General features: G+C 35.7%; 1 protein-coding gene across 8 annotated transcripts in view; it reads left to right on the top strand.

Annotated features, from left to right (window-relative positions):
• Nucleotides 1-27222, top strand: part of Rfx3 (regulatory factor X3) — a 266547-nt gene that overhangs the window by 72085 nt on the left and 167240 nt on the right. For 3 of the 8 annotated variants that reach the window (XM_037205516.1, XM_037205509.1, XM_037205499.1), the window contains one exon: nucleotides 19513-19571. The exons of the other annotated variants lie outside the window; for them this stretch is intronic. Coding sequence is in view for 1 of the 3 variants with exons in the window: in XM_037205499.1 (XP_037061394.1) it covers nucleotides 19513-19571 (59 nt within the window). In the remaining 2 variants the exon portion in view is untranslated. The remainder of the gene's footprint in view (nucleotides 1-19512; nucleotides 19572-27222) is intronic. 8 annotated transcript variants of the gene reach the window in all.

The raw sequence follows: 27222 nt of genomic DNA, 5'->3' as shown, positions 1-27222 counted from the left end.
TCCTTTGGTTAGTGGGTTTCTGAGCCCAAGTTTTTATTTTTTGTCCATCAGTTCCCTAACTTTGCATTACTGAGCTCTGCAGTTATTCAGTTATCCCCACTTTACTATCATGTTTCAGAAAATGTAATTATGTTTAACATGGTTTAAAGCGGTTCCTTCTCTTGTCCCTTGGAAGCCATGTCCCCTGCTGCTCACACTGTGTGTCTCTTACTCCAAAGGTTTTCCCCACCTCCTTTTGTGTTTTAAAAGATGTTTTAGGTTTTCTTCAGAATGGAGCCCTTGTAGCATAAATCAAAATGTTGTTGCTATAACGAGACAGCATTTCAGAGTAGAATTATTAATGTGAACATTTTTGGTCTGCTTCCACGTGTAAGCATTGGCTTCACAGTGTATTTCCATTATGAGGACAACTCCTTGGGGAAGGCCTCTCCTGCAGTGGAGAAGGTGCTCTGATGGATGCAGGTCACTTCCAAAAATTTCTGGTGCATTAAAATAAAGGTTCTTTTGGCAGAGGATAGATTAATTTTGTACTTTCACCTTCTTCTGGTTTACATGTAATTATACCTGGTTTATAAACTATATTATAAAGCATCAGTGTCCAAAAAGAACCAAAGCTCTTTGTATGCCAGGCTTGGGCAAGAGAAAGAGAACAAGGTGATCATCAAAGACCCTCAAACCAAAGTGCACTATTGATTACCCTAGCTATATTTGGGACGATGTCAGGAAAGTATTGACATATACTTTGGCCAGGTGTAAGAATATTTTAATTTAAAATCACAAAGAACTGAAGAGGAAGGAGCCTAAAATTTCCAGTAATGGGAGTTTTTTTTTTTTCTTCATTTTCTGATACTTCATTATCCATCAGAGAAAAGTACTAAACAAGGTTGTGTCTTGAAAAAGGATGATCCACAGTTTTATTTGTAGGAGGAGGTCATGTAAAGGTTTCTCTCCGGTTTCTTCTTGACAAGCAATCAGAGGAGTTCACAGATCTGGTTTTTAACCATTTTAAAGACTTGAAAAATTTTGCATCAAATTACATATTGCTTTTGATTAAATAAACTGCTTTAACAGATTGTACAACTACGTAGTCTAGGTAAAAATAGTTGCTTCAATTAAGACATACTGAGATGAAATCCTACAGAATTGATATGATATAGCTATGTTATAATTTTGCTAACTAGTTCATCTCCTCTATGTACTATGTATTCACCTTTCCTTTAATTTCTTATATGGGTCGATATAACTCTTGTTTATCATGTACTGTAAAGAGTTAGCAGGCACTAAAAGAATTGAACATGAAACAGTAACAGTGTTTTTGAAGTAACAAATCATATGAGAGTATAGAAATATTTCAGGGGAATGGTCATCAATTGGCCTTCATTTCTTCAGTGAACCAGGAAACATTGAAATAGCATGAAATTTTGAGACAGAAGAACTAACTGAGCAGTCTCTGTATGATGATCTCCTTAACGTTCCTCAACCTGGTGTTCATCTGTAAAATGGATATAATAGTTATCTAGAAGTGTTATCAAGTTCATGTGTAAAATAGATTCCCTGCTCAAAGTTCAAGGCCCACTATTCAATGTAATAATTGGTAGCCATCATTATTTTATTAAATTCGTATGTGCTTAATTCTTGTGTGATAGATAACTGTTTTGTGTAAAAAATAAACTTTTCTGTGTATTTTGATAATGTCGTTGATGCGGTGTCCTTTGATGTCTCTTCTGTGGATATTAATTATCTTATGATGCTACATAAGACACATCGAGGCAATATTTCATCTGCTATGTCCAAAGCTGTCATGGCATTTCTGAGGCTTCTGGTTTACAAGTTCAAAGTATTTTTACATTTTTCAGATTTTCTGAGTGAGTGGTTTTTTAGGCTTTTTTTAAAAATATACTACAAAGTGCACCTGTTTAACGTGTAATTTGTTGGAGTTGATGCAGTATCTATTGGTGAAATCTTGACTATAATCGAAATAGTGAATATACTGTTGCTCCCAAGTTTTCCCTTGGTCCCTTTGTAGTCCATTTCTTCTGTTTGTCCTTGTCGCAGACAGCCTGATTCTGCTCCCACTCCTGTAGTCACTTATCTTTTTTTTTTTAAATCACTAGATTTCTTTAAATTTCCTAGAGCTTTATAGAAATTAAATTATACATTATGTATTCATTATGCCTGACTTCTTTCACGCAACATAAGATTCATCCATGTTTTTGCTTGTAACATTATTTGTTTAAATGAAGAGTCATATGACTATATCGAATTTGTTTTATCCATTATCTGTTAGTAGCAACATGAGTATAAAATGATCAGTTATCAAATTATTAACTATTTTGTTGAAAACTGCTATGACCATTAATATTTTTTGTTTGTATTTGAATAAGTACCTAGAAGTAGTATGGTTAAATTGAATGTCAGGTCTCTATTTAAATTTGTAAGAAGCTCCTAAACTGCCTTTAAGCATACAAATTTTATATTTCAACCATCATCAGGAGAGAATTTCACTTCCTGTATATCCTTGCCAACACTTCCCAAGTCCTTTAAATTTTAGCCATGGGGGTAATGACTTCAGTTGGTGGTGTTATATTGAGTTCTTCCTTATAGTTGATAATTTGGGGTATGTTTTCTCCGTCCCATCTGGGTGTTTTTTTCTGTGGGCTGTTCAAATATTTTACCAAATTTTAATCAAATGGTTACTTTTTAGTTTTGAGAGTTCTATATACACTATAAATATAATTCCTCTATTAGATATTATGCTTTCTAGATTCTGGTTTGCTTATTTATTTTTGTTTAGGTTTTTCATTCCTTTAAAGTACCTTTCAAAGAACCTAAGTTTTCCATTTGATACAACCATATTTACCGATTTTTATCTCTTATGGGTTGTACTGTTGTAGCATTTTGCCAAACTAAACATCAAATGTAATTTCTTATATCCAGAAGGATTTGTAGCTTTGCTTTTTACACTTAAGTTTATAACACATTATTATAATAAACTTTTTACTTTAGAGTAATTTTAGACTTGAAAAGTTGCTAAGGTAGTACAAAGAGTTCCTGCATACCCCTCACCTACTTTCTCCTATTATTAACACCTTACATAATCCTGGTGAATTTATCATAACTAAGCACTGGAATTGTACATTGCAATTAACTTCAGTCTTTATTTGGATTTCACCAATGTTTTTTCTAAAGCTAGTCTTCTCATTTTGGATTCCACTTTGTCTTTAGTTCTAATGTTTTCGTCATGTGCTCTGAATCATGGCAGTTTCTTTCTCATTCTGTGTTTTTCATGACTAGTTTTGAGCTGTACTGACTATGCATTGGGTAGAATGTCCTTTAAGATGGGTTTGTGTGATGTTTTCTTCATAATCCAAATGAATTTTGAGATATGCTCTTTCACCTGGTGTATTGAGGTATGCCTGGAATGCCAATACTTGTGAGGTAGAAGCAACCGGATTTTGAGCCTAGCATGTATGATATAGTAAAGTATAGTCCCCCCCCCCCCACCTGACAAAGTGCTCTTCTCATCATACTGTATTTGGGGCTGGCTGTGTTTGTACATGTGTGCATGCATTGCGTGTTTGTGGGGTGGGGCTTGAAAGAGTTGAGAGTTGTGGGGCAGGGAAATCAAGATGCCTTGTCACTCTTGTTTATACTTGATTTCCTGAGTATAAAGTTAAATTATTTTTACCATTTCTACATTATGTTCTTTAAAAGTAAGTCATTGAGCATAGCCTAGAAGTAATGGGCATGAAGAGGAGGTAATTGTGGCCTATATAGAGAAGTATCTACATAAATTTTTTGAAATTCTGTAAGAAAGATTAATCTCTTCTTCCTTAGTTATTTATTCATTATTTTAATGTGAAACCATATATATTTATTTCACACCATAGGTCATTTCATGTTCTATGGTAATCATTTATTTTATTACTCAACTTGCCAGTGAGAGCCCCTTTAAATGGCTCCAGGGTTCTCTTGAATTACTAGCCTTTTTTAATTATTGATTTGAGGATTTCTTTTTATTTTGATGTTATATGATCACTAAGGATTATTTTTCTTTTCTGTGTTTTACTCCTTTAATTATTTTTTAAAGGATACTGTTCCCTGCTTCTTGAGCACATTCTTTACAAACCAGGGTCCACACACACTGTGGTTAACTGGTTTGCTGCTGCTGGTGCCGCAAGTCTAGGTTCACTTGACAGTCAGAAAATACATGTAGCTCTTCTATACCAATATTTGTGGTTATTTCTACAGCCATGCATTTGTGTTTTGTTATTTAAATGTGAATGCATGCATAAGTTTCCAATTCTAATTTGCTACAAGGGAATTTGTTTTATCATGATTATTATCTGTGATGTCAATTTCTAATAGTGACAGAAATAGCCCCTATAATCCATTTCCTTGGGCATTGAACCTCAGCATCATATATATCAGCTTCAGAATTGTTAATATATAGCGTGAAGTCCTTTTTTGGTGGTTAATTTTTGTATACCATGTAAGATACAGTCAAAGTTTATTTTTATACTACAGTGTTTTCCTTTGAGAATTTCATGCATATATATACTCAAATTTCATTTTTAAAAAATTGGATATCTAGTTCTCACATTTATTTAAAAGACTATCTGTACACCACTGCCTTGTCTTTATATCTTTTTTGAAAATTGGTTGCCCATTTTTGTGTGGGTCAGTTTTGGAATTCTTTATTGTGTTTGTCTATCCTTGTAACATTGTTTTGATTATTGCTGACTTATAAAAAAAATCGTCAAATCAGGTTGTGGTAATCTTATTTTCTTTTTTGCCTTGAAGTTGTTTTGCTAGTCTAAGTTTTCAGTATTTCCAAGTGGAATTTGAAATTAGCATACCAATACCTATTCAAAAAAGCTTGGCAATAGCCAGTTTGATGGCTCATGTCTGTAATCCCAGATGAGGTAAGAGGATCAGGAGTTGAAAATCATCTTTGGTTACACAGTGAACTGAGGCCTGCCTGAGCTACTTGAGATCTTGTCTCAGGAAACAGAATGAAAACCACAAATAAATAAAAAAAGCTTACAGGGATTAAGATTTTTATTTCAGTGAATTTTAAAAATTTCTTTTCTTTTGGTTATTATATGAAATTACATTATTTCCCCCTTCCCTTTCCCCCCTCCAAACACTCCCATAAACTCTCCTTGATCTCTTTCAAATCCATGTTCTCTTTTTTCCTTAATTGTTATTCATTCATATAATATACTTGCTCATTTTTATAGCCTCAGTTGCCCTTTGTTTTACCTTCTTTCATATCTCTAATGGAACCTCTTTTACTTGCATGACCCCCCATTCCACATATGCAAAAAATACCAGGAAATGTTTGTCTGTCTGGTGTTGTCTTATTTCACTTAACATGATTTCTAGTTCTATTCATTTTCTTCAAACAGCATAATTTCGGTTCATAAAGAACTGAAAGTCTTTTATGAATATACACCACATCATCTTTATTTGATAATTTGTTGATGGGGAACCTAGATGGTTGCCATCACTTAGCTATTGTGAATAGGGCCCTGATAAACATGGGTACATAAGAATCTCTGTAAGTTCACCGGTTTTGAATCTTTTGGGTATATAAGCAGAAGCAGAATAGCTGGATTATCTAGTACCTATGTTTTTTTTTTTCTTTTAAAGAACCTCCATACTGATTTCCATAATTTCTGAATTTATTTGCTTTCCTATCAACAATTGATAAATGTTTTTTAATAGGACATACCCAACAGCATCTCCTTCTGTCCCCTTCTTGATAATAGCAATTCTGACAGAGGTGGGTACAGATGAATTTCTAAATGGTTTTATTAAATAAAAAACACGGAGCCAGAAATTTAGGTTAAAGCCTTAGAGAGATCAGGGAAATATGAAAACCACAAGCTAACCTCACCTCACCAACTCCACAGCTTCCAAGGAGTGGCGACTTCCCATCTACCCAGGTTTATATGCCTTGCTTTTTCTGCCCTCTCATTGGCTCGTAGCCCAGCTACCTTGCTTCCTCTTCCTACACAGCTCTGTCACTGTCTGTCTGTACAGACTTCCAGGTCTTTATGGTTGGTACTGGGATTAAAGGCATGTGTTACCATACTTGGCTCTGTTTCCTAGTGGCCTTGAACAACAGAGATCCTGCCTGTTAAGGGATTAAGGGCATGTGCTGCCTGACTTCTTTGTTTACTTAAAATGGCTGGCCTTTCCCCCTGATCTCCAGGCAAGCTTTATTTATTAACGCACAAATAAAATATCACCACAGGTGAGTTGGAATCTCAATAAAGTTTTCATGGGTATTCCCTGATTGCTTAGCATTTTGAGCATTTAAAGAATGAATTTATTGATCATTTTTAGTTCACTTGAAAGGTGTCTGTTTAGTTCATTTGCCCAGTTGTTGATTGGATTAGATTATTTGCTTAAGGTATTTAATGTTTTGACTTTATATAATTGATACTAGTCTGTCTTTCCTGTAGGCTGTATTTTTACTTGTTTTTTTATTTCTTTTGTTGTTTTCAGAAGCTATTTTACGTAGATGAAATCCCATTTGTCAAGTCATGCATTTATTTATATTACAAAGTCATTTCCTATTCCTGATCATGATGAATTTTTTGTTGTTGTACCCTTATCTCTTTGAGCATCAGCATAATACTGGCTTCATAGAAAAATTATTTTATGGGATGGTCTAAGGAGTGTAGACAGTTAGTTCTTTTTAAGCGTATGGTAGAATGTAGAGTAAACATATCTATTCTGGGGGTTTTATTTGTTTATTCAAAAATAAATGTAATCTGAGGTTTTCAAGAAATTATTTTACATTGTCAAACTTACGGGCATAGAGTTTTTCTAAAATAACTACATTATATATTGATTATGTAGTCATATCACCTTTCAGTTCTGAAATTGCTTATTTATATCTTTAATTTGTGATCTGTTTGTTTTAGAGGTTTAGGGATTTTACTGAAATTTTAAAAGAATCAATTGCACTTTCAGTTTTTTTTCCTTCTGTTCTATTTTTCTTATCCCTTAAATGCTATGATCCATTTTCTTTTTGGTTTATCTCAATTTGATTTGGTTTATTTTTTAGGGTACAGACTGAGGCCAATCAGACTTCTGTTCCTAGTATAGGCTTTTTTGTTTTTTTTTTTTGTTTTTTTTTTTTTTGGTTTTTTGAGACAGGGTTTCTCTGTGTAGCTTTGCGCCTTTCCTGGAGCTCACTTGGTAGCCCAGGCTGGCCTCGAACTCACAGAGATCCTACTGGCTCTGCCTCCCGAGTGCTGGGATTAAAGGCGTGCGCCACGAACGCCCGGCCCTAGTATAGGTATTTAGTGCCATAAATTTCCTTATAAATATTGTTTCAGTGACATTTATTACATGACATGTTTTCCTTTTTATTTATTTTAAAATACCTCTAACTCCACTTTTGATTTTTCTTTAACCTTTGGTAATTTAGAAATATATTCTTAGCTTGTGTATTTTGTGGTTTCCCAAAGAGTCTGTTACTGTATTTAATGTAGATAATTGTTAGTAGAGAACATGTTCTATATTGTTTGTTGTTCTAGACCTTCTTAAACTTGAGTCCTACTTTATGGTAACAGAAGTGTATATCTTAACATTTCATTTTGCTTCCTGTATTCATGTTTTGAAGTTCAGTATTTAGGTGCAAAATGATTTAGGATTATTTGATCTTGATAAATTAACAACCTTGTCATCATGAAATTATTCTCCTTATCTCTGGTAACAGCTCGTTCTCTCATGCTGCTGTGGTGACTCAAAGTTTCTTTGGGGTTAGTGTGTTGTTTCTTTTTTTCATACTTTTGCTTTTAATGTTTGTGGGTTTATATGTAATGTTCATTTTAAAGCAGCATGTTATGGCTTTTATTTCTAGGAGTCTGTTAATCTATGTCTTTAATTTAAATATTTTGAACATTCACATTTATTATAGTCATTTATTTGGGTATTCTGTTTTTGTCCTGTCTTATTTTATTTAAACTGTTTGCTCTTTTCCCCTTTAATCTTGTTTTCGCTTATTTTATTCTGTTTTTCTTCATAGTTGCCAGCCCTTTGAAACCTCCTGTGTTTTCCCCCTGAATTAGCTGCTGTTTCTTTCAAAGTACATATGACATTTTGTGTCATTTGTCACTGCCTTAATGTCTGAGGAATGTTTTAAAATATTTTTGTCTAGGATATTTTAGGAATTATTTTTTTAATCTCCCTGCTAATTTTTTACTGGTCATAATATTTAGACATGAACGATACGAATGTGGAAGTTGGTATCTAGTAATTGTTTTTTAGGGATTTCCTCCCATCTATTGCTTTGTGCCTGGAGGTGTTGCTTAAGGAGCGTTGCCACAGAGGACTTTTCTTAAAGTAACTGTAGTTTCTATGAGAGTTAGAAATCATGGTATTCTTGGTGGTTGTATATTCTGAAGCTAGTTCTTAAACTTTCATAGCAACAAATGTGCTGCGTTCCTGTCATGCAGGTGCTTCCTTTTTTTGCCCAGGGGATCCAGACATTTGAATGCAGAGTGCTTAGGGCTGATTAGTAAGCTGGTGAATGACAGTGGAGTCTATAGTCTAGTCTCCATGAATATTAGGGAAGTGTGCCAACTGAAGCTGGCTTAATTCAGCAAACAGGAGCCTTTTGCAGAAGGATTCATGGTAATTAACCAACTCAAAGTGTAATATTTTCCTTTCATCAATTTGGCAGAAAACAGCTAAATATCTACAGCAAAACTGTTTTTGACATTTTCATTTTCTGCTTGGAAAATAATGGCTATTTTGAATTGCACTATGAAAGAAACTGCTAGTATTTTTTTTTTCATTTCCATTATAACTTCCTAGAAAAAGTAGATCACTCAATTAGTAGGGTTTATTTTTTTTAATTAAGTAGGATTAATTGGCAGCAGGAGTGACCAGAGTTGATTCACATTTTAAAGTGATAGGCTTGTAGGAGACTCTTAGAGAGTTGATTGACTCTGGTCTATTTTGCTGTTTTCTTCCATGTATGTGTAAGAGGTAGGATGGTAGGAAGTATTTTCATATTATTCTGTTTTCAAATTCATATCTACTCTGCACACTATACATATTTTCACTCTCTTTTCCTATTTGTTTTGGGCTAAATAAATTATATTTATTTATATTAATCACTTCAGTCCAGTTGTTAATTTTTTTAACTTAAAAAATGTGCTTACTACTAACCACTTAAGCATTAATCTTGAATATTGTTGGAAGGGTCCGTTGTTGGTAAAGTTTTCCTTACAGTAATTGTAGAAGTATTTGTTTCATGATATGTTAGTATTCATATAAATACTCTCATTTCAATATTTTGTATTAATAATCTTTCATAATAGTCATATATTTGCTGTGGTGGACCAGCCCCTGCACTCATTTACCCCAAGAACTCTTGAGGATTGAGGGATAAGAGACTTAGAAATAAAGAGGAAGAGAGACAAAGAGAACACTCAGGATAGACTGAGGGGGGCCTAGATCCTCATCCAAACTTTATTCCAAAGGTCTGTTTATAACAATGCCAAGGGGTGGAGCAAAAGACCTCCCGCTTGCTAGTTACAGTCACCTGGTACCCAGGCCTGTGGTCCAATCAACCTCTTATGCTTTCCTGCTGGGTACAGCCATTAGGAAACCTAGTGGGCTCCAACAATTTACTAAACTCTTTATTACATAATTCTTTCCCTTCTGCAATTTTGACACCTCTTGTGGTTGTAATTTTGCTTCTGTGTAGAGTGAATATGTTTACTCAGAAAAGTATTCTTATTTTAACTTTTTTTTTTTGTTTTTAATGTCAGAAACCAATTTCAGTCCATCCCAAAATCTAAATGCAGAAGGCTCTAGAGATAACTTCTGAAATCCCACAGAATAACATGTCTCCCCAAGGGCTTAGGATGTGCTCCCAATCACTTCAGTAGGAGCTTAGGAAATGCTCATCTCATCATTCATGCTTCTTTCTTCTTCACTCTTTGTAAATTTAGTTCTCAGTGCTCGAAGATGCACCAGACCATCGCCCTACCAGTAATCTTTGGTTATTCAGTTGGAGTGACAAGCATAGATAGAAAGAGCAACATAGATGGAGGGAGCAGCATGGATGGAGGGAGCAGCATAGATGGAGGGAGCAGCATAGATGGAGAGAGCAGCACAGATGGAGGGAGCTGCATGGATGGAGGGAGCAGTATGGATGGAGGGAGCAGCATAGATGGAGGGAGCTGCATGAATGGAGGGAGCAGTATGGATGGAGAGCAGCATAGATGGAGGGAGCTGCACAGATGGAGGGAGCAGCATGGATGGAGGGAGCAGTATGGATGGAGAGCAGCATGGATGGAGGGAGCAGCATAGATGGAGAGCAGCATAGATGGAGAGAGCAGCATGGATGGAGGGAGCAGCATGGATGAAGAGAGCAGCATGGATGGAGGGAGCAGCATGGATGGAGGGAGCAGCATAGATAGAGAGCCGCATGAATGGAGGGAGCAGCATATATAGAGAGCAGCATAGATGGAGAGAGCAGCATGGATGGAGGGAGCAGCATAGATGGAGAGAGCAGCATGGATGGAGGGAGCAGCATAGATGGAGGGAGCAGCATGGATGGAGGGAGCAGCATAGATGGAGAGAGCAGTATGGACTGAGAGACCAGAGTTTAGTTCCAGTTGCAAGAATCCTTGAAAAGAGAATGTGGAGCATCTCGCATAACATTGTAATTGGTTGTAAAAACATGCAGTAGTCAAGGGCAGAGTCACAAAGTATGAGGTTGGCTGCTGCCCACTCAGTTAAGGGCAGTGTAAGTAGTTGGGAATGTGGTTTAGTTGGTAAAGTGTTTGCCTAGAATACAGAAAGCCCTGAGTTTGAAATCCAGTACTAGAGAAAAACAAGTATGCTGGCACAGTCCTGTAATTTTAGCACTCAGGAGGTTGAAGCAGGAGATTCAGAAACTAAAGGCTATCCTGTGTCAGATCGGCAATTTGGGGGGACAGGATAGTGGACTACTTGTTAAACTGGGTATGTAAACGTAAATATGTTTATTCAATCAACAAATGTGTTTAAAAACTATGCTATTGGCAGAGATTTAATGGTCAGTAACGGAAGTACAGTTTTAAACCTTGAGGAGCTTACATACTAGTAGGTCAATGGAATTTTATTTTATTTTATTTTATTTATTCTTCTCCCATACAAAACATTCCAACCACAGCTTCTCCTCCCTTCACTTCTCCCAGTTCCCAGCTGATTTCCTCACTTCCCCAGATTCACTCCTGCTTCCCCTTGTGCCTTTCCCGCAGCCCCACCACAGAAAAGATCAGGTCTCCCAGTGACATGAATTTAACAGAGCACAACAAGATACAAGAAGACCATGCACAAACCCTCAAATCAAGGCTAGACAAGGGAACCAAGTAGGAGGAGAGGGGTCCCAAGAGCAGGCAAAAGAGTCAGAGACACCCTCACCCCCACTATAGGAGTCTCCCCAAAACATTAAGCCAACAACCATAACATGTATGCAGAGGACCTAGCACAGATCCATGCTGCTTCAGTCTTTGTGAGCCTTCATGAGTCTTGCTTTGGTGATTTCATGGGCCATGCTCTCTTTGGTGTTCTCTACTTCTCTGTTTCCCACAATTCCTCCTCCCCCTCTTCCACGGGGTTCTCTGAGCTCCAAGGGAAGGGGACCTGATGGAGACCTCCAACCTGGGCTCTCTCTCTACCTAAGGTTTTGATGTGGGTCTCTTCATCTGCTCCCATCAGCTGAAGCCTCTCTGATGACCACTGGTTTAGGCACTGATCTTTGAGTATAGCATAACATCATTAGGAATCATTTCACTGTTTTGTTTTTATTTTTATTTTTGCCGGTCCTGTTTGATTCTAATGTAGGTTTCTGGGCTATCCAGACCCCAGTTCCTGGCCATCCAGGAAGTGTCTGGGTAATGGGCTTCCTCTTGTGTCATGGACCTCAAATTAGACCAGTCATTGGTTGGCTACTCCCTTAAGTTCTGGGCCACCATTACCCCAGCACATCTTGCAGGCAGGACAAATTGTAGGTAGAAAGTTTTGTGGCTGGTTTGGAATCTCAATCCCATCACTGAAAGCCTTGCCTGGTTACAGAAGATGGAAGGTTAGGCTCAGTATCTACCATTACTAGGAGTCCTCGATAGCATCATCCTATCTTCATAGATTCCAGGGAGTTTTGACTGCATTAGGTTTCCTCAGTGCCCGCTGCCATGACCTCCAATTCCATTTGTCTCTCCCCATACTTTCTCTCTCTTCATCCTCCACACCTTTTCCCTTCTATTCTCATCCCCACCCACCCCAAAGATGATCAATGTGGATGAACATAGAAGAGTAATTTGAATAATTTTTTCAATTCCTAAAAGATATATATATATATATATGTGTGTGTGTGTGTGTGTCTTTTGAGTAATAGAAGAAAATGTGTAATGAATGTTAAAGGCACTCTTATTTTCAGTAAGCTTAATGTTAAGATGAGCATTTGAATGATAAGCCCGTACAGAACAACATCATAATGTTATAAGAAAGAACTTAGCACTTTATTCAAAGCTTTTCCCTTGTTTATTTATGTGTTCACTTACAGAAATATTTATTTAGCACTTTATTATGTATTAGACAATTTTAGCCATGGCTATCAAATAGATAGGAGCCCTCTTCACATGGACTTTATCAAATTTCTGCTATCCAAAATATCCTGTGCTGAGGTTCAACTAAATAAAAAAAAGATTTTGTTAAACCATGTGTATGCATATATGTCTCTGTGGGGAGTGTGCACGTGAGAGCTGTTGCCTGTGGAGGCTAGAAGAGGGTAGCAGGTATCCTGAAACTCAAGGTATAGGTGGTTGTGTGCTTGTATGTGGGTTCTAGGAACTGAAGACAGGGCCTCTGCAGGAGAAGCATTTCCTCTTAACTGCTGAGCCATTTCTTCAGTTCTTTGAATTTTAGTCATGTGGGAGACTAGTGGAATTTCAAATTCTTAGACCCCACCTGATCCTATTGAATCAGAATCTCCATTAAGAACACCATGTAATTAATTTGCATTTTGTAGATTGAGAAGCAGTGTTTTAGAGCAGAAGTTGTTTATGGCTTTGGGTTTGGAATTCAGCTGTTAGCTTATTATTTTAGACGAATGTTTGAAGATTTATTCCTATGGTCATGAGTGCCTGCATGTATATATGTGTACCATGTGCATGCCTGGTTCCCTTGGAAGTCAGAGAGAGCATCGGAGATCCTTGATCTGAACTTAGAGGTTGTTATAAGCCATTATGTAGGTTTTGGGAAATGAACCCAGGTCCTCTGAGCAACTGCTCCTAACTGCTGAGACATCTTCTCAGCCCTCTTTGAAACTGTATTTTAAAAAATACTATTTGAAAATAGTATTTGAAAAAAAAGATTTTGTTGACTGGAGATGGGGCTCAATGGAAGCATACATGCCTAGCAATCATGAGACCCTGGGTTTGATCCCTAGCACCTAAAAATATTTACTACTTAAAAACATAAAATGTAGTGATGGGATGGCCAGACACCCTGTTAGTTGTGCCATAAACCCCATCCAAGGAAGGTCTGAGGAATCTGGATGCAGACATCCATGGCTGGGCCCCTGGTGGAGCACTGGGAGTCTAATTAGTGAGAAAGAAGAGGGTTTATATGAGCGAGAATTGTTGAAGCCAGGGTTGGATAAAGCACAGGGACAAATAGCCAAACGAATGGAAGCACAGGATCTATGAACCAAAGGCTGAGGGGCCCCCAACTGCATCAGGCCCCCTGAACGGGTGAGACAGTCATTTGGCTTGATCTGTTTGGGAGGCAGCCGTGTGTTGGTGCCGGGTCCTGGGCTTGTTGCATGAGTTGACTGTTTAAATCGTGGGACATATGCAGGGACACTTGGCTCTGTCTGGGAGGGGGGGACTGGTCCTGGCTGGACTGAGTCTACCAGGTCGATCCTGGTCCTCGGGGGAGACCTTGATCTGGAGGAGGTGGGAATGGGGGGTGGGATGGGGGAAGGGGGAAGGGGGGCGAGAGTGGGAGAACAGGGGAATCTGTGGCTATTATGTTGAAATAAATGATGTTGTAAAATAAAAAAAAAAAAAAAAAACAAACATAAAATGTATATATGTATTAATGTGGATATGTTTAAGTAGTTATATGTGTATATAAATATGAATGTGTTTATATATATTCATACACATTGTTTAATGACCAACTTATAGCAAACGTGTATTTTCTCATCATGTGTTACTCATACCCATGTGCTTATATGTGACTGCTTTCACAGCAGATACGAATTATTTGCCTAGAGACATTTGTGTCCACAAAGCCTAAGGCATTTCCTGTTTGAGCCTTCACTGTGTTGTCGTGCTGCCCCTGAAGAGCATAACCAGATGTCCCGCATGCGTGAAGAACGGACTTTACCTTATTGATTGATTATGAGCAGCTTTAAGGTCCAGTCAGTGTTTGAACTTCCCTGAAAAGTAGTGATGTAACACATTTTTACCTTTCCATATGTAATCCAAGTGAAATACTTGGAAGAATGGCATATAAACATTGAAACATTCAAAAGAATGAGTCAAAGAGGACATAGGTATGGTAGTGGAGATCAGGCTTATGAGATTTAAGAATATTATGACTAAATAAAAATGGAAAGAGTATATACTTATCTTGCTTATTTTTAAAGAAAAAAATTTATAGACATGGTCTCACCATATTTCCTAGTCTGGTGGCATCAAACTCATGTAGTCAAATAATTTTCCTGTCCCACCCTATCAATTAACTGGCACTGTAAGTGTTTGCTGCCACATTGAAATAATTTATTTTATTTTTAAAAATATCCCAGTTCTTCTCAGGCTAATTTGTCATTTAATGTTAATTGTCTTTTGTGAATTGCAGTGGTTTATCTATTTACTTATATGTGTCTCTAGGAGACTAAACTTAGGCAAAGTCATTGGCCAATGAGAGTGTAACGGGAGTAGAGATGGAATGAAGATATAGTACTTCTGATTAAACTGACTACATCATACATAAGCAAGGGCACAGATTTATAGGTGTTTCATGGTTAGAGGCATGCAATCCTTGCAAAATTCCAAGCTTCCATCAGATCACTTCTTTCTTTGATGTGGTTGTAAACATTGTTGTCTCAGTGTTCCTTTGTAAAAAAAAATTATTGGTCATTTAGAACTCTGAGTATTTTTCTTATTAAGAAGCTGTGGTGATCTGAAGCTAAGAAATCTCTCTTTGAGCAACTTAGAATGATAAAGAATTAAGAGAACCCGAAAAGATCTAAAATCTAATTCAGCTAAGGTTGGGAGCTTTGTGGGTTTTCAGAGTGATTATATCTTCTCTCTGCATGTGGCTGTGGTTGGAAGCTGTCACCTAGACAGGAACTTGTGGCTTTCTAGACTGCTTCAAACAGATTGAGGACTCTGAGATAACAAGTTCAGTAAAAGCTTCTGGAGATGGATGGTTACCCAGAGTACTGCTTGCCCAATATCTTCCAAACGTTGCCTCACATGAGTACTTCAAAAGTGAATGAAGTTTCTGTGAATACAAAAAGTGTGCATGTGTGTGTGTGTGTGTGTGTGTGTGTGTGTGTGTGTGTGCGTGCACAAGCATGTGAAGCATTAGGGGTGGATTGTTTCCTTGGATAGTTCCTATAGGAAAGAATGCTTACCTCTCCTGGTGGGAAATTCCTGGGGTCTCATATTCTAGAATCAGCCAGGTGTAGTGAAAGAGTGAGGTTCCTAGTAACTCGAAGAATACTTACCAATTGTATCTACCCATGCAGACTACAAACACATAACTAGGTTTTATGGCTTTGATGGTGTATTATTAACATCGGATGTTAAATACTTAATTTTTAATTATTCTTCACACTTTAAGATAATTCAAAAGGTGAATAAAACATAAAACAACTATGGTCCTAGACCCTCTGCCCTAGGCCTTGGGTATGTCTAAGCATTTGTTTGAATTAGTATATCTAATATCTGTCAGTTGAAAAATCTATGCTCAGCAAATATGTTTTTATTTGTGAGATTGTCAATTTTATGAAAATATTTTTAAAATATAAAGCTGCTTATCTTTATACTAATTTCTCATTTAAATCTTTCATGATTCCTTGGAGAGAAAGAGAGGTTTCTATAAATTTTAAATATAAATATAAAGACATTTATACTTAACAAGAGAGCAAATTGATGCTAGAATTGGCAAGAGGAGAATTCTGACAAATTGAAGTGTTCTGAATTGTCTATTTTCGTTTGACTTGAATGAAAAATAGGAAGGTAGAGTTCAGGAAGGAAGGATGTGAAGGCAGATGGGCAGCAGCTTCTGATGTTACTTTACTTATGTCTTCTGGGTTATGAAAAGTTCCATCAGCCGTGACGTACTGAAAGTTCTATTAAAGACAGTTCTATTCATGTTAGAAACTACACGACTTACAATAAAAATTTTCATCATCATGATTATGATATTTAAAGTTTTAAGATTTTGGGTATATTTTTGTTTTTGTTTTTTAACCTTGTATCTGAACGTATAGCAAGGTTGGCCCTGGAACCAGAAGTGCTCTCTCCTCTGCCTTCTGAATGCTAGGATAAGGCTTGCAATGCCATGCCCAGCTAACTTTATACAGTTTTAAAAAAGCATTTTATATGTATTTAACCCAGATTCAAAATATCCAAACTGGGTACTAGGAGAGAAGAGAACTATGAATTGAAATAACAAGGGAAAAGGACAGTTTAAAACAGTGTGGAGAATAATTTCTGTTACTGGTATTGGAATCCCCTTGCAGAATTTCAGATTGTCCTAATTTTGAGGTACCTTCTTCAAGAGTTGGACAGGAAGTTGTACAGGAAGACATTTGTAAGAAAACCTCACATTTACTCTGGATTTCTGTTTAACATCAATGTCCTGACTGTGTGACAAGGACTGAGCATGGTAGCAGAAACTGGAATCTTCTAGCTGAGAAGGCAGAGATCAGATATTAGAGCTCTGAAGAGGGCTGAAGTCTGGAGCAAAAATGTGGAAAAAAAAGAGATACACAAAAACAGGTTCTGAATTCTCACAGGTGTTTGCTTGAATTCTTTGGCTGAGTGTTGGTCTGCATGTGTGCCATTGAGATTGGGTGATCTTACTGGAGAATCTTCTAGGGTTCTGAGAATGGTTACATCTGTGTTGAAAGTTCCCAATGGACTTTGAAGCTCTGTACCAAGTACCATAGAGAGGATATTTGTAACAATCCAATCATGTTTTTCATAATTTTATTGCATGGACCCCTGCCTTAGTCTGTTTTTTCTACTATAAGAAAATACCCAAGGCTAAAATTCATAAGGAACTGAATTTTATTTTGTTTTCTGAAAAGTCTGAGATTTAGGTACCATTTGATTCAGTTGTCTGGTTAAGTCTATTCTTACCTAAGATGGTACCTTGAATGCTCCTACTTCTGGAGGAGAAGGATTCTGTATCTTCACATGGCAGAAGATAGCAGGGACCTTCCTTATTTATGAATCCATTCTCATAAAGTCCATAATCAGAATCATGAGAGTCCTCATCAGTTGGTTGCCTATTAATCCCATCATATTGCCTTTCACCATTTCAGCTCTTGAAATGTGTAGGCCATTCATTCAAACCACAGCAGCATCCTGGTGTACAGCTCGCTTTCTCTTTACCCTAAGAAAATTTAAACTAGATATCAACAAAATTTGGAGGAGAGATAGATTTTAACCTGCCAAACTGGAAGAGTTTGATAAATACAGTGGGCCTTTCTCAAACCCATCCCAGCAACATACAAATCAGTTCTAATTGTTTAGCTGATGATTTTACTGGTTGAGAGCAAAGACTGTTACTCTCTAAAGGAACATAAATAGAAGTTAAGTTACCTACATTTTATTACTACAATGTTTAATCTATGATTAAAAAAAACTATTCTAGAGATGTCAAAGGAAAGTGTAGCCTTTGGTAAGAGAAAAAGTAAATAGAAGTGAAACTCGAGATGGCATTGATGTTGATCTTAGTGGACAAAAGTTTGTGTGCAGATACCTATGCAAAGACTTAAAGCCAAAAACAGTCAAGCACACAATAGGGTAATTGTGATTTTAATAAAGGAGCATGTAGATAATCATAGGTGTAAAAATGAAATAATTAAAATAAGTGAAAATTTTCTAACTAGAATGAGCAATAATCAAAATGTTTTTGTTTTACCACCTCCAATAAGATATTAAGGAAAAGCTGATTTCATATACATCTTTCTGAAGAATGTAGGGATAAAAGGTTGCAGGAAATGAGCAGTGACTGATTCAGGGAACTGAATAGCCACATCTGAAGTTTTGCAGATGTATAGTAATTGAAGTTATAGCAAGAGAGGAGCATATGGGGAATATAAAATACTTAGGTTGAAAATGTACCATTTTAAGTAAGAAAATGTCAAGCTTAGCAAGCCCCAAGTATAACTTGACTGTGTGTGTGTGTGTGTGTGTTATATTAAACTGCCAAAAATAGCTAATAACTATTATAATGATAATGAAGAAAAAATATTTTGAGACAAGGTCTCACTATATAGCCTTGGCTGGCCTGGAGCTATCTATGTAAAGTAGGGTGGCCTCAAATTTATATAAAGTACTGGGATTAAAGATATGCGCCACCTTGCCCAGCTTGAAGAAAATAGTAAGGGACTTTAAAGTATCAATGAAGAAGCTACCAACTCTCTCTAATTTATGTATTTAAAAATACTGCATGTGTGGGTTCATTTAAGAATAATTTTACATTTCAGATTATAGGAAGCATGTAGGCCCATCAGATAAACCATACAGAACCATGTAGATATAAAATGGAAGTTGCTTTTGATCTCATGGCTCTTTACTGTTTGATCTCATTATGTTTTTATTTTATTTGTTTTTGATAGGCAATAAAGTATCATTTTAAAAAGTTTTCTTATGGGAGCATATTGCTAGTTTATATAACCATATTATAAATTATAATTTATTATTGTTGAGGCAAGGTCTTGCTCTGTAGCCCAGTGAATTAAAATTTTTGGTGATTTTCTTATCTCTTATCATCCAGATGTTGTGGTAACAGGCATGGACCACTGTTTATGACTAAGGCTATCATTTCATAAAATAAGCCTTTAAAGTCTGATCATTACATGTAATTTTTATGTTAAGTTTATCCTAAAAATCTCTTTTATGGTAAAAGTTCATGATAAATTCAGCCTAAATTCAATATATAAATGTATATGTATATGTGTATATATTTGAAGCTATGCCAATTATAGATGAGAAATGAATTGCCGAGTATAAAAATTGCTTCTCAATTGATAAGACATTCACTTATGTATTAGAATTTCTGAATTGTTGGTGTTTGTCACTCTTTCCAATATTTGAGGCAATTGTTGTGCTAAAGATTTTCAGGGATATACCTGTGTATATTTAATTTTTTTCATTTAAATGGTATTTTAGAAAATGAATTTGAAGTAATTTTGCACCTAAAGTTCACCAAAAGACAGCCTCCTGTTTCTTTTTTATTCAGAGATTTTTATCAGAGGAATGTAGACTGGAATCTGCAATGGTTTTCAAAATCCCAAAGTGGTAAGTGAGACCAATTAAGTCTTTTCTTACCAATATTTAGTTGTAATTTTTCTCTCTAGTTCTTTACTGAAATATTTAAAATGACTAGCGACATCAATCCCAGTGGTTACACATCTGATAACTTTAGAGTCTGGTATTAGAAGTTCTGTGTTCGTGTTCCTAATGGCTTTGATTGATTTAGTACCTGGAATTAGGTTCAAGAATGAAAGGAATTGGGCGGGCAGGAGGCTATCCTCATGACATTGTCCACATTGCCCCATCTTTTTTGAGATAAACAAACTGCATCCCAAAGTTGATGTGTGGCCTTAGTTGATCTCATTGGATTGACAAGAAAGGTGGCATTTCCTGTCTTTACCCTACCAATTCAAGAATTAGAACCCACATTTATTTTGTAATCTGTAATCCAAGTGAAATGTTTTGATGACTGGCACATAAAATATTAAAAAGTTTAAAAGAGTGGGTCAAAATTTGAGACTAATATAGTTATGAGACAAGGAAAATTAGACCTATGAAAGTTAAGGATGTGACATTGTAATGAAATAAGAGAACTGGACTAATACATTCATTTATTTCCTTACATTATTGATTGGATTGAATTTGGGACTGATATTATCAAAATCGTTGATAAGAAGCCAAAACATTACAAGTTTGAAAAATCCTCATAAAAACTATCCAGGGCTGTGGATCTAGATCACTGATAGAGGAGTTGATTAATATGTCTTGGGTCAGCACACAACACATGCATATATCTTCAGACGAACAAATACAAGAAAAACAAAGATTTCATAAAGGTCAAATCAGTTTTCAAGCTGACACGTTAGGTTTATAGTAAATTTTTCTGTGTATGAAGTTTTTGTTGCAAGTAATAAAAAATAATAATTACAAAAAACTTGTATGCTTTCTGAGGCAAGAGTCTTGCTAAGTAGCCCTAGGTGGGTTAGTATTTATGATTTAGATCAAGCTATCCTTGAACAAAGTACAATTCTCTTGTCTCAAATGCCTGAGTTTTAGGACTGTAGGCATGTACCACCATACCCTGTTTAAAAGTAATAATTTTAGGCAACTGGAATTGATAAGTTGTATATCTGGTCTTGGAATGTGTATTGAGTTTATTCTAATGTAAATTTACAAAAAGCCTTCGGGGTTGAAAATGATTTTGTGATGTCTATATGAATGATCTTGAAGGAGATGACTTAAGCAAAATAACTCATAAATTTAACCCATTAACAAAACTTTATTTTAGTGCAAAACACTTAATTCAGAAGTTGAAAGATAGTGTGACTTTGGGAATGGTCCAGCAATTTAGACTTTGTTTTAACATGCTCATATTAGACTTATTCTAGTCCTGATATATTTTTGACAACATTAAAGTAAATTATTTCCGTATTTACTTGTGCTAGGAGAGAGGGTATTTGACTCTGTATATTCAGCAAATGGCTTAATATATATTCTGTTTCAATTAGTGTAGATATTTCAACTACAGATCTGTTGTGTCTGGATTGTGTGTTCCCAGGAGACAAAGGTGAAGTTAATTTCTTTGTAGCCCTTTAAGCCTCAATTTAAAGTCATGATCTTTGAGAAGATGTAAAAAATAAATGTTAAGGCAGATTATTTGCGTGTATTGTATGTGCCATCATCTTTACCATCCCTCTGTAGCTTTTCATCTCTGCCAGAAGTCTTTACGTCCTCTCATTCTACCTCTAGTTATATGACATGTCCCTCCTGACCTGTACATCAATGGGAAGGCCCAGTTGTTCCACGGGATCTTCATTGGAAGCAGAGCTTGCTGTACTCTTCTTTATCGACAGCTTGCTTTTGTTGTTAGCTAATATTGAAATTGCTTCAGACAATAAAGCGGTTGACAGGTATCGTGGTGCACATCTGTAAATCCCAGGAATTCAAAATAGAGGCAGGAGGATCAGGAGTTTAGGTCTAGCTTGGGCTTCGTAATTGGTTTGAGATCAGCTTAGGCTATAGGAGACCCTTTTTCAAAAAGAAAAACAAAAAAAAAAAAAAAAGAAAAGAAAAAGAAAAAGAAAAACAGAACAAAGAAAAATAATCATTATAAATTACATTTTTTCCAGCAAGGTAGAATTTTATGATTAGGTAGTTTACACCAAACAAGAACTTTTCCTTGGATATGTTATTTATAACAGCAATATATTTTAATTAACAAGTATTTATGAAATACTGATATGCAGTAAGCATGTAACTATAAAGTTAGTGGTTTGAGATGATACATTTTACTTCGTGTTTTTTGCAAGAACAAAATATAATGTAAAGGAATTTTAGAGGACATCTATCCCATCATCCTAACATCCTCTCTAGCTAGCTTGGCAGGATAAATTAAGCCTGACATTGTAGTGACTGCTAAGAAGCTTTTGCTATGTGTGTGAGAAACAGTAAATGTTCAAGACATGTGATTCGGTATTTGATGCATGCTCTGATTAGAATAATTTTTGTCTTTGGTATATTTAGACTGAACAGTTATGCATTTATAGATTCCACCCAGTAGAAGCTTGCTTTATTCCTCAGCAGGGAGCTTTTAGACATGCAGGGTCAGTGACACATGTCTCTATTTGATTATTTTGTCACCAGTCCAAATAGCAAGTGTTTCTCATGTACGATTGCATTGCCATATATACTCACAGTTCACTTGGCCATCTTAGTTTGCACACAAGCTGAAAAGATTCGTAGATGTAGCTGCTGCAGCCTTGCTATGATCTGAATGGTACAGTAAATGCTGTAGATATACTGCCCTTTGTTGCAAATATGATACTTCTATAGTTTTGTTTTAAAAAGCCATTTGATTGTGTGTGTGTGTGTGTGTGTGTGTGTGTGTGTGTGTGTATGTTACAGAATACAGAAAAGGTGCCATTTTAAACTATTTTATTCAGATTTTAAAAGTTTATGTCCTTGTAGTCTCTATTACAACCAACATGCTGATTTTTTTTATATTTTTAAGATAATATGTAAAGTAATGGATTTAATTACAGCATGTTCATATATACTTCATTCTTACTTGTTCCCCTCCCTCACTACTATCCCCCATCCATCTTTCTAGCCAATAGTTTTTCCTTCTGCTTTCATATCACACATATTCTATTACTTTTTAATGAAAATGTGTTATATTTTGAAGATTTAAGCCATGAGTACTGTACATACATCATTTCCATCTCACTCTCAAATTCATGAATTCTCTCTTCTTGGATTATTATTGTTACACACACACATATACATATATATATATATACACACACACACACACATATGTATGTGTGCATAGACACAATCGCTTTAGTTCATTTAGTGTTGCTCATATGTACATGTGTTTAAGGCCAAGTAGTTGGGGTTAGATGACCTATCAGGGCTCATTCCTGGAGAAGCTGATTTTGCTCTCTCAGCAACAATAAATTGCCTCTAGCTACTCATCTACAAGTGGGACCTTGTGAAACTTCCCTTATCCATGTTGACATGTCAAGTAGTGTTTTGTTATTAGGTTTTGTTTATGCAACCATATTGCTATGGTCTCTTTATAGTTTAATTTTCTAATTGCCTCCATATATATATATGTATATATATATATATATGTATATATGTATGCATGTATATATACGTGTATGTGTTACAGAATACAGAAAAGACATCATTTTAAACTATTTTATTCAGATTTTTAAAGTTTATGTCCTTGTATACACGTATATATACATGCATACATACAAATCAAAGTCTAGGTTCTTTAAGAGTAAAATGAAGTATTTGTCTTTCTGAATCTGCATTGTTTTACTAAGCAGAAGGATTTCCACTTGTACCCATTTTTCCTGTAGGTGTTATCATTTCTTTTTTCTTTATGTTGCATAATATTCCTTTTGTGTATAAGCCCTACATTTTCATTGTCCATTCTTCTGTTGATAGACATCTAGGGTGGTTCTATTTCTTAGTTACTGTGTGTACTGCCGCATTAAACACGAATGTGCAATAACTCTGGTAGGAATTATCGTCCTTTTGGTATATACTCAGATATAGAATATTTTTACAAAGTTACTTTGTAGTTCTAAGTAGTATCAATGCCATCCCCTATTCCCAATCAGTTACTGATCTCCATCATATTTGTGTAAATTACTTTTTTGCTTTCTAATATTTCTTATAAGTTGAATATGTTATATCTTGTCATATCTTGGAGATAACGTGAGTTTCGTTCCAGATTTCCTCAATAAATCAAATATTAAAAAGTACCAGGAATGGAAAAAACAAATCAAAACAAAAGAGCCAGGAATGAAACAAAACAAAAAAAGAACCAGGAATGAAATGATAAGAAGTAAAGGAAAGAGTGGGACAGATAAAACAAGGATGCCTGGAAGGATACAGTAGGCTTTAAAAATAATTGCAGAGCCGGGCGGTGGTGTCGCACGCCTTTAATCCCAGCACTCAGGAGGCAGAGCCAGGCAGATCTCTGTGAGTTCAAGGCCAGCCTGGGCTACCAAGTGAGTTCCAGGACAGGCGCAAAGCTACACAGGGAAACTCTGTCTCGAAAAAAAACGGAAAAAAATAAAATAAAATAAAATTTAAAAAAATTAAAAATTAAAAAAATAAAAATTATGCACTTGGCTAAGAAACCCACTCGTGTCTGCTTAGCCCTCTGTCTGTGTGGGATATAGAAATGGCTGCTGAAGCGCTCAGAAATCGGCCCTTACCTGGTAGGAAATGTAGAAGTAAAATTCTTCCTTGCTTATTTGTCAGCGTGACCTCAGACAAGTCTTAATCATTGCCTTTCTTCTAATTGCAAAGTAGAATTAAGAGGAAAATGTATTCACTGTTATAAATAAAATATGGATTTGAATAAAACACATAAATATAGATAAAAATTTTATGTGAAAGTACTATGTGTATGGCAGAGCTCTAGCTAAATTTCTAGTGACGATGGTATTGATGACCTCAGTCAGCCTTCAAAGCTGTGTTGGTTTCCTTCTTTTGTTCTGGGTTTAAATGTTCACCTACTGTCTTACCAGTAGGCTGTGTGAAAGCACCAAATATCCCATTCATATTTAACCAATGTTTCCACGGCGGTTTTCGGGCCTTCTCTTTTAAGAGCTAATTGCTGTGTTTGGTGTAGTTCAAGGGAAATGTATATGGCAGCATGTGATGAGCTCAGGACCCCTTGTGCTTCTGGTCATATGCATTTGCTTTCTCTGATGGTTTGTCTCCTTGCTGCCATGTTTCACAGAGACGAACTTCCTTATATCTTATGAAGGGTTGTGGGTGAACTTTCAGTTATTAAATGTGCAGTTAACAAGACCTTCTACTTAGTACTCAAAACAGTTTATTAGAATAACCTAGCATATTTAATATTATATTCACTAATTCATTTATACACATACTGATGAAGCCTACTAAATAAATGTGTTCCACATTTATTTTTATTTTTTAATACCAAATAAAAATGTTCAGGTGCTATATTGCTGGGTCTGTTGTTTAGCCATTTAAAAACCATTTTAGAAATAAATTTTCTGTTTTGTAAGATGTACCATTTGAATGCAGCACATAGGAAGGAGTAGTTAAAGGCAGCAGGACAGAGCTAGCAGGAACTTCCATATTGCTTGAAATGTTGGATTGCTACATTTTTTTTGGTTGATCCAAAAACAGTCCATTAAATACAGACGTCTTCATTGACTCATTGTCCTCTCTATGGAAAGAAAGTGTAACTCTTTTTGTTTTGACACTGACTTTCAAACTACTTAAATAGCTTCCATTTTTCTGTGATTTATCCTATTTTGACTTAAACAATTCAAGCTACCTTTTGATCACAAGCTTCAAGTAGTTATAGACTGATACTAATAGTGGTTGGTATTTCATTAGTTCTTACTTAGCATCAGACATATTTGTAAGCCAAAGGCAATGTCTTTAGTTCCTATGCTCACTCTAGCAGGTGGGATGATTCTCAGCTTGGTAGTTGAGAAAACTTAGGCTGTGATTGTTAAGTATCTTCCTCATTCATTCTCATGGCTCCAGGCAGTGATGAATCCAGACAGTGGACAGAGAATTCAGCACTCCTAACCGTGTGCTACATGTGTGAAGACAGACAATTGATAATGCACAGATTTCTCCTATTAATTAGATAAAGGCTAACATGTGTACATCTGTATCTTCTTTTATTAGATGGGCATAAGAACTATAAGCATTCAGATATTAATATATAGCTCTTATAGCAGAGATGGCTCATTTAAAAATATTTACTGTTTTAAATCCTATTAAGCAAATTGTACTCCTTCTAGAACTGATTTTTATATTTTGGTCTTACCTTTTAGAAATATCCCTAGAATTTTTCAAAATTTAATATTTTATTCATCATAAACCTTTTTTATTTAAAATTCATTCTTGAGTTTCCCACTAAACATTGAGTTAGTGAGTCATTTATTTGTGCTTTCTTTACTCATGTTTGTGGAAGGGGTTCTGCCTCTCACAAGTTATAGTACATTATATATTCATTTTTATTCAGTTTAAAGGGAATTTTCAGTTTCCCTTTTGATTTCTTCTTTGACTACCTGTTGATTAATTAGGGGTGTATATTTATTTTCCAAACAATCTATTTTTTGTTGTTGTTGGTACCGGGGGTAAAACTCAGGGCCTCACTCATGCTTGGTTGACACACTGTTGCTAGTTCTAGTAGCAGCCACGCTGCTCTCGGTTAACTTAATTTTGATATGATTAATTCTTTATGGTTTTTTTTTGACATTATGATCTGTATTGATAAATGTTCTGCCTGTTCTTAAGAACGGTGTATATTTGGGTATTGTTGGATCTACAGAAGGAGAATTATGAGAAGGAAGGAGGGTCATCTTGTGTCTCTTTGTGTTGCATTCATAAAAAAGCAGTTCACATTATAAAACTGGAGTTTGAGTAAATGAAAATGACCTTGGACAATGGATCTAAAAGTCTTCACAATTTACAAGTGAAAGTTAAGCTTCGAAATATTATTTCAGGGACACTGAGTGCACAGGACACAGAAGAGAAAGGGACAGTCCTGTAGTGGAGAAGACAAAAGAGGTAGCCAAGGGAGGCAATGCTTTTCAGATCTTGGCAACATTACTTGAATCTCACAGCAGTGTCTTGGACTAAGTGAGTTTATATTTATTTGGAGTTGATGTAAATTTTATAAGTTTATCCTAAACAGATTAGAAACAGTTATGCCTATGAAATATTGGTGATAGCTAATGCAACTTTCATTTTTGTTAAGATAGTAAATGTGTCATTGGGCCTTTCAAGTTAGTATAACTAATGAAAAGTACACATCTGTGTTATTTTTAACAATTTCTTGCTGGCTCTGCAAGAACATGATTTTACTCTTAAGAGTGCCTTTTTTATTCGTGTTGCAAGTTTCAAATATGAAACAAATTTTTTCTCATTAACTTTGAAATAAGGAAGTAAGAATATATATATAATCAGACAAGTATGCTAAGAACATAGTTTTATTTATTTCCAAGTATGCCTTGGGAATGGAGATTTTGGGAAAATACTTGATCTTGGAGAACTCAGTGTGCCCTGTAGAGAATAAGAGAATAGCACAGATTGTACAAGACTGTGCTAAAAAATTAATGTGTAATTTTGTGGCAGCTACCTGGTAGGTGCTCAATAAATGGTAGTTTTTTTTGTT

This window comes from Peromyscus leucopus, chromosome 1 (genome assembly GCF_004664715.2).
Source record: "Peromyscus leucopus breed LL Stock chromosome 1, UCI_PerLeu_2.1, whole genome shotgun sequence".
NCBI classification, from domain to species: domain Eukaryota; kingdom Metazoa; phylum Chordata; class Mammalia; order Rodentia; family Cricetidae; genus Peromyscus; species Peromyscus leucopus.
This window is presented reverse-complemented; position numbering and strand designations above follow the sequence as displayed.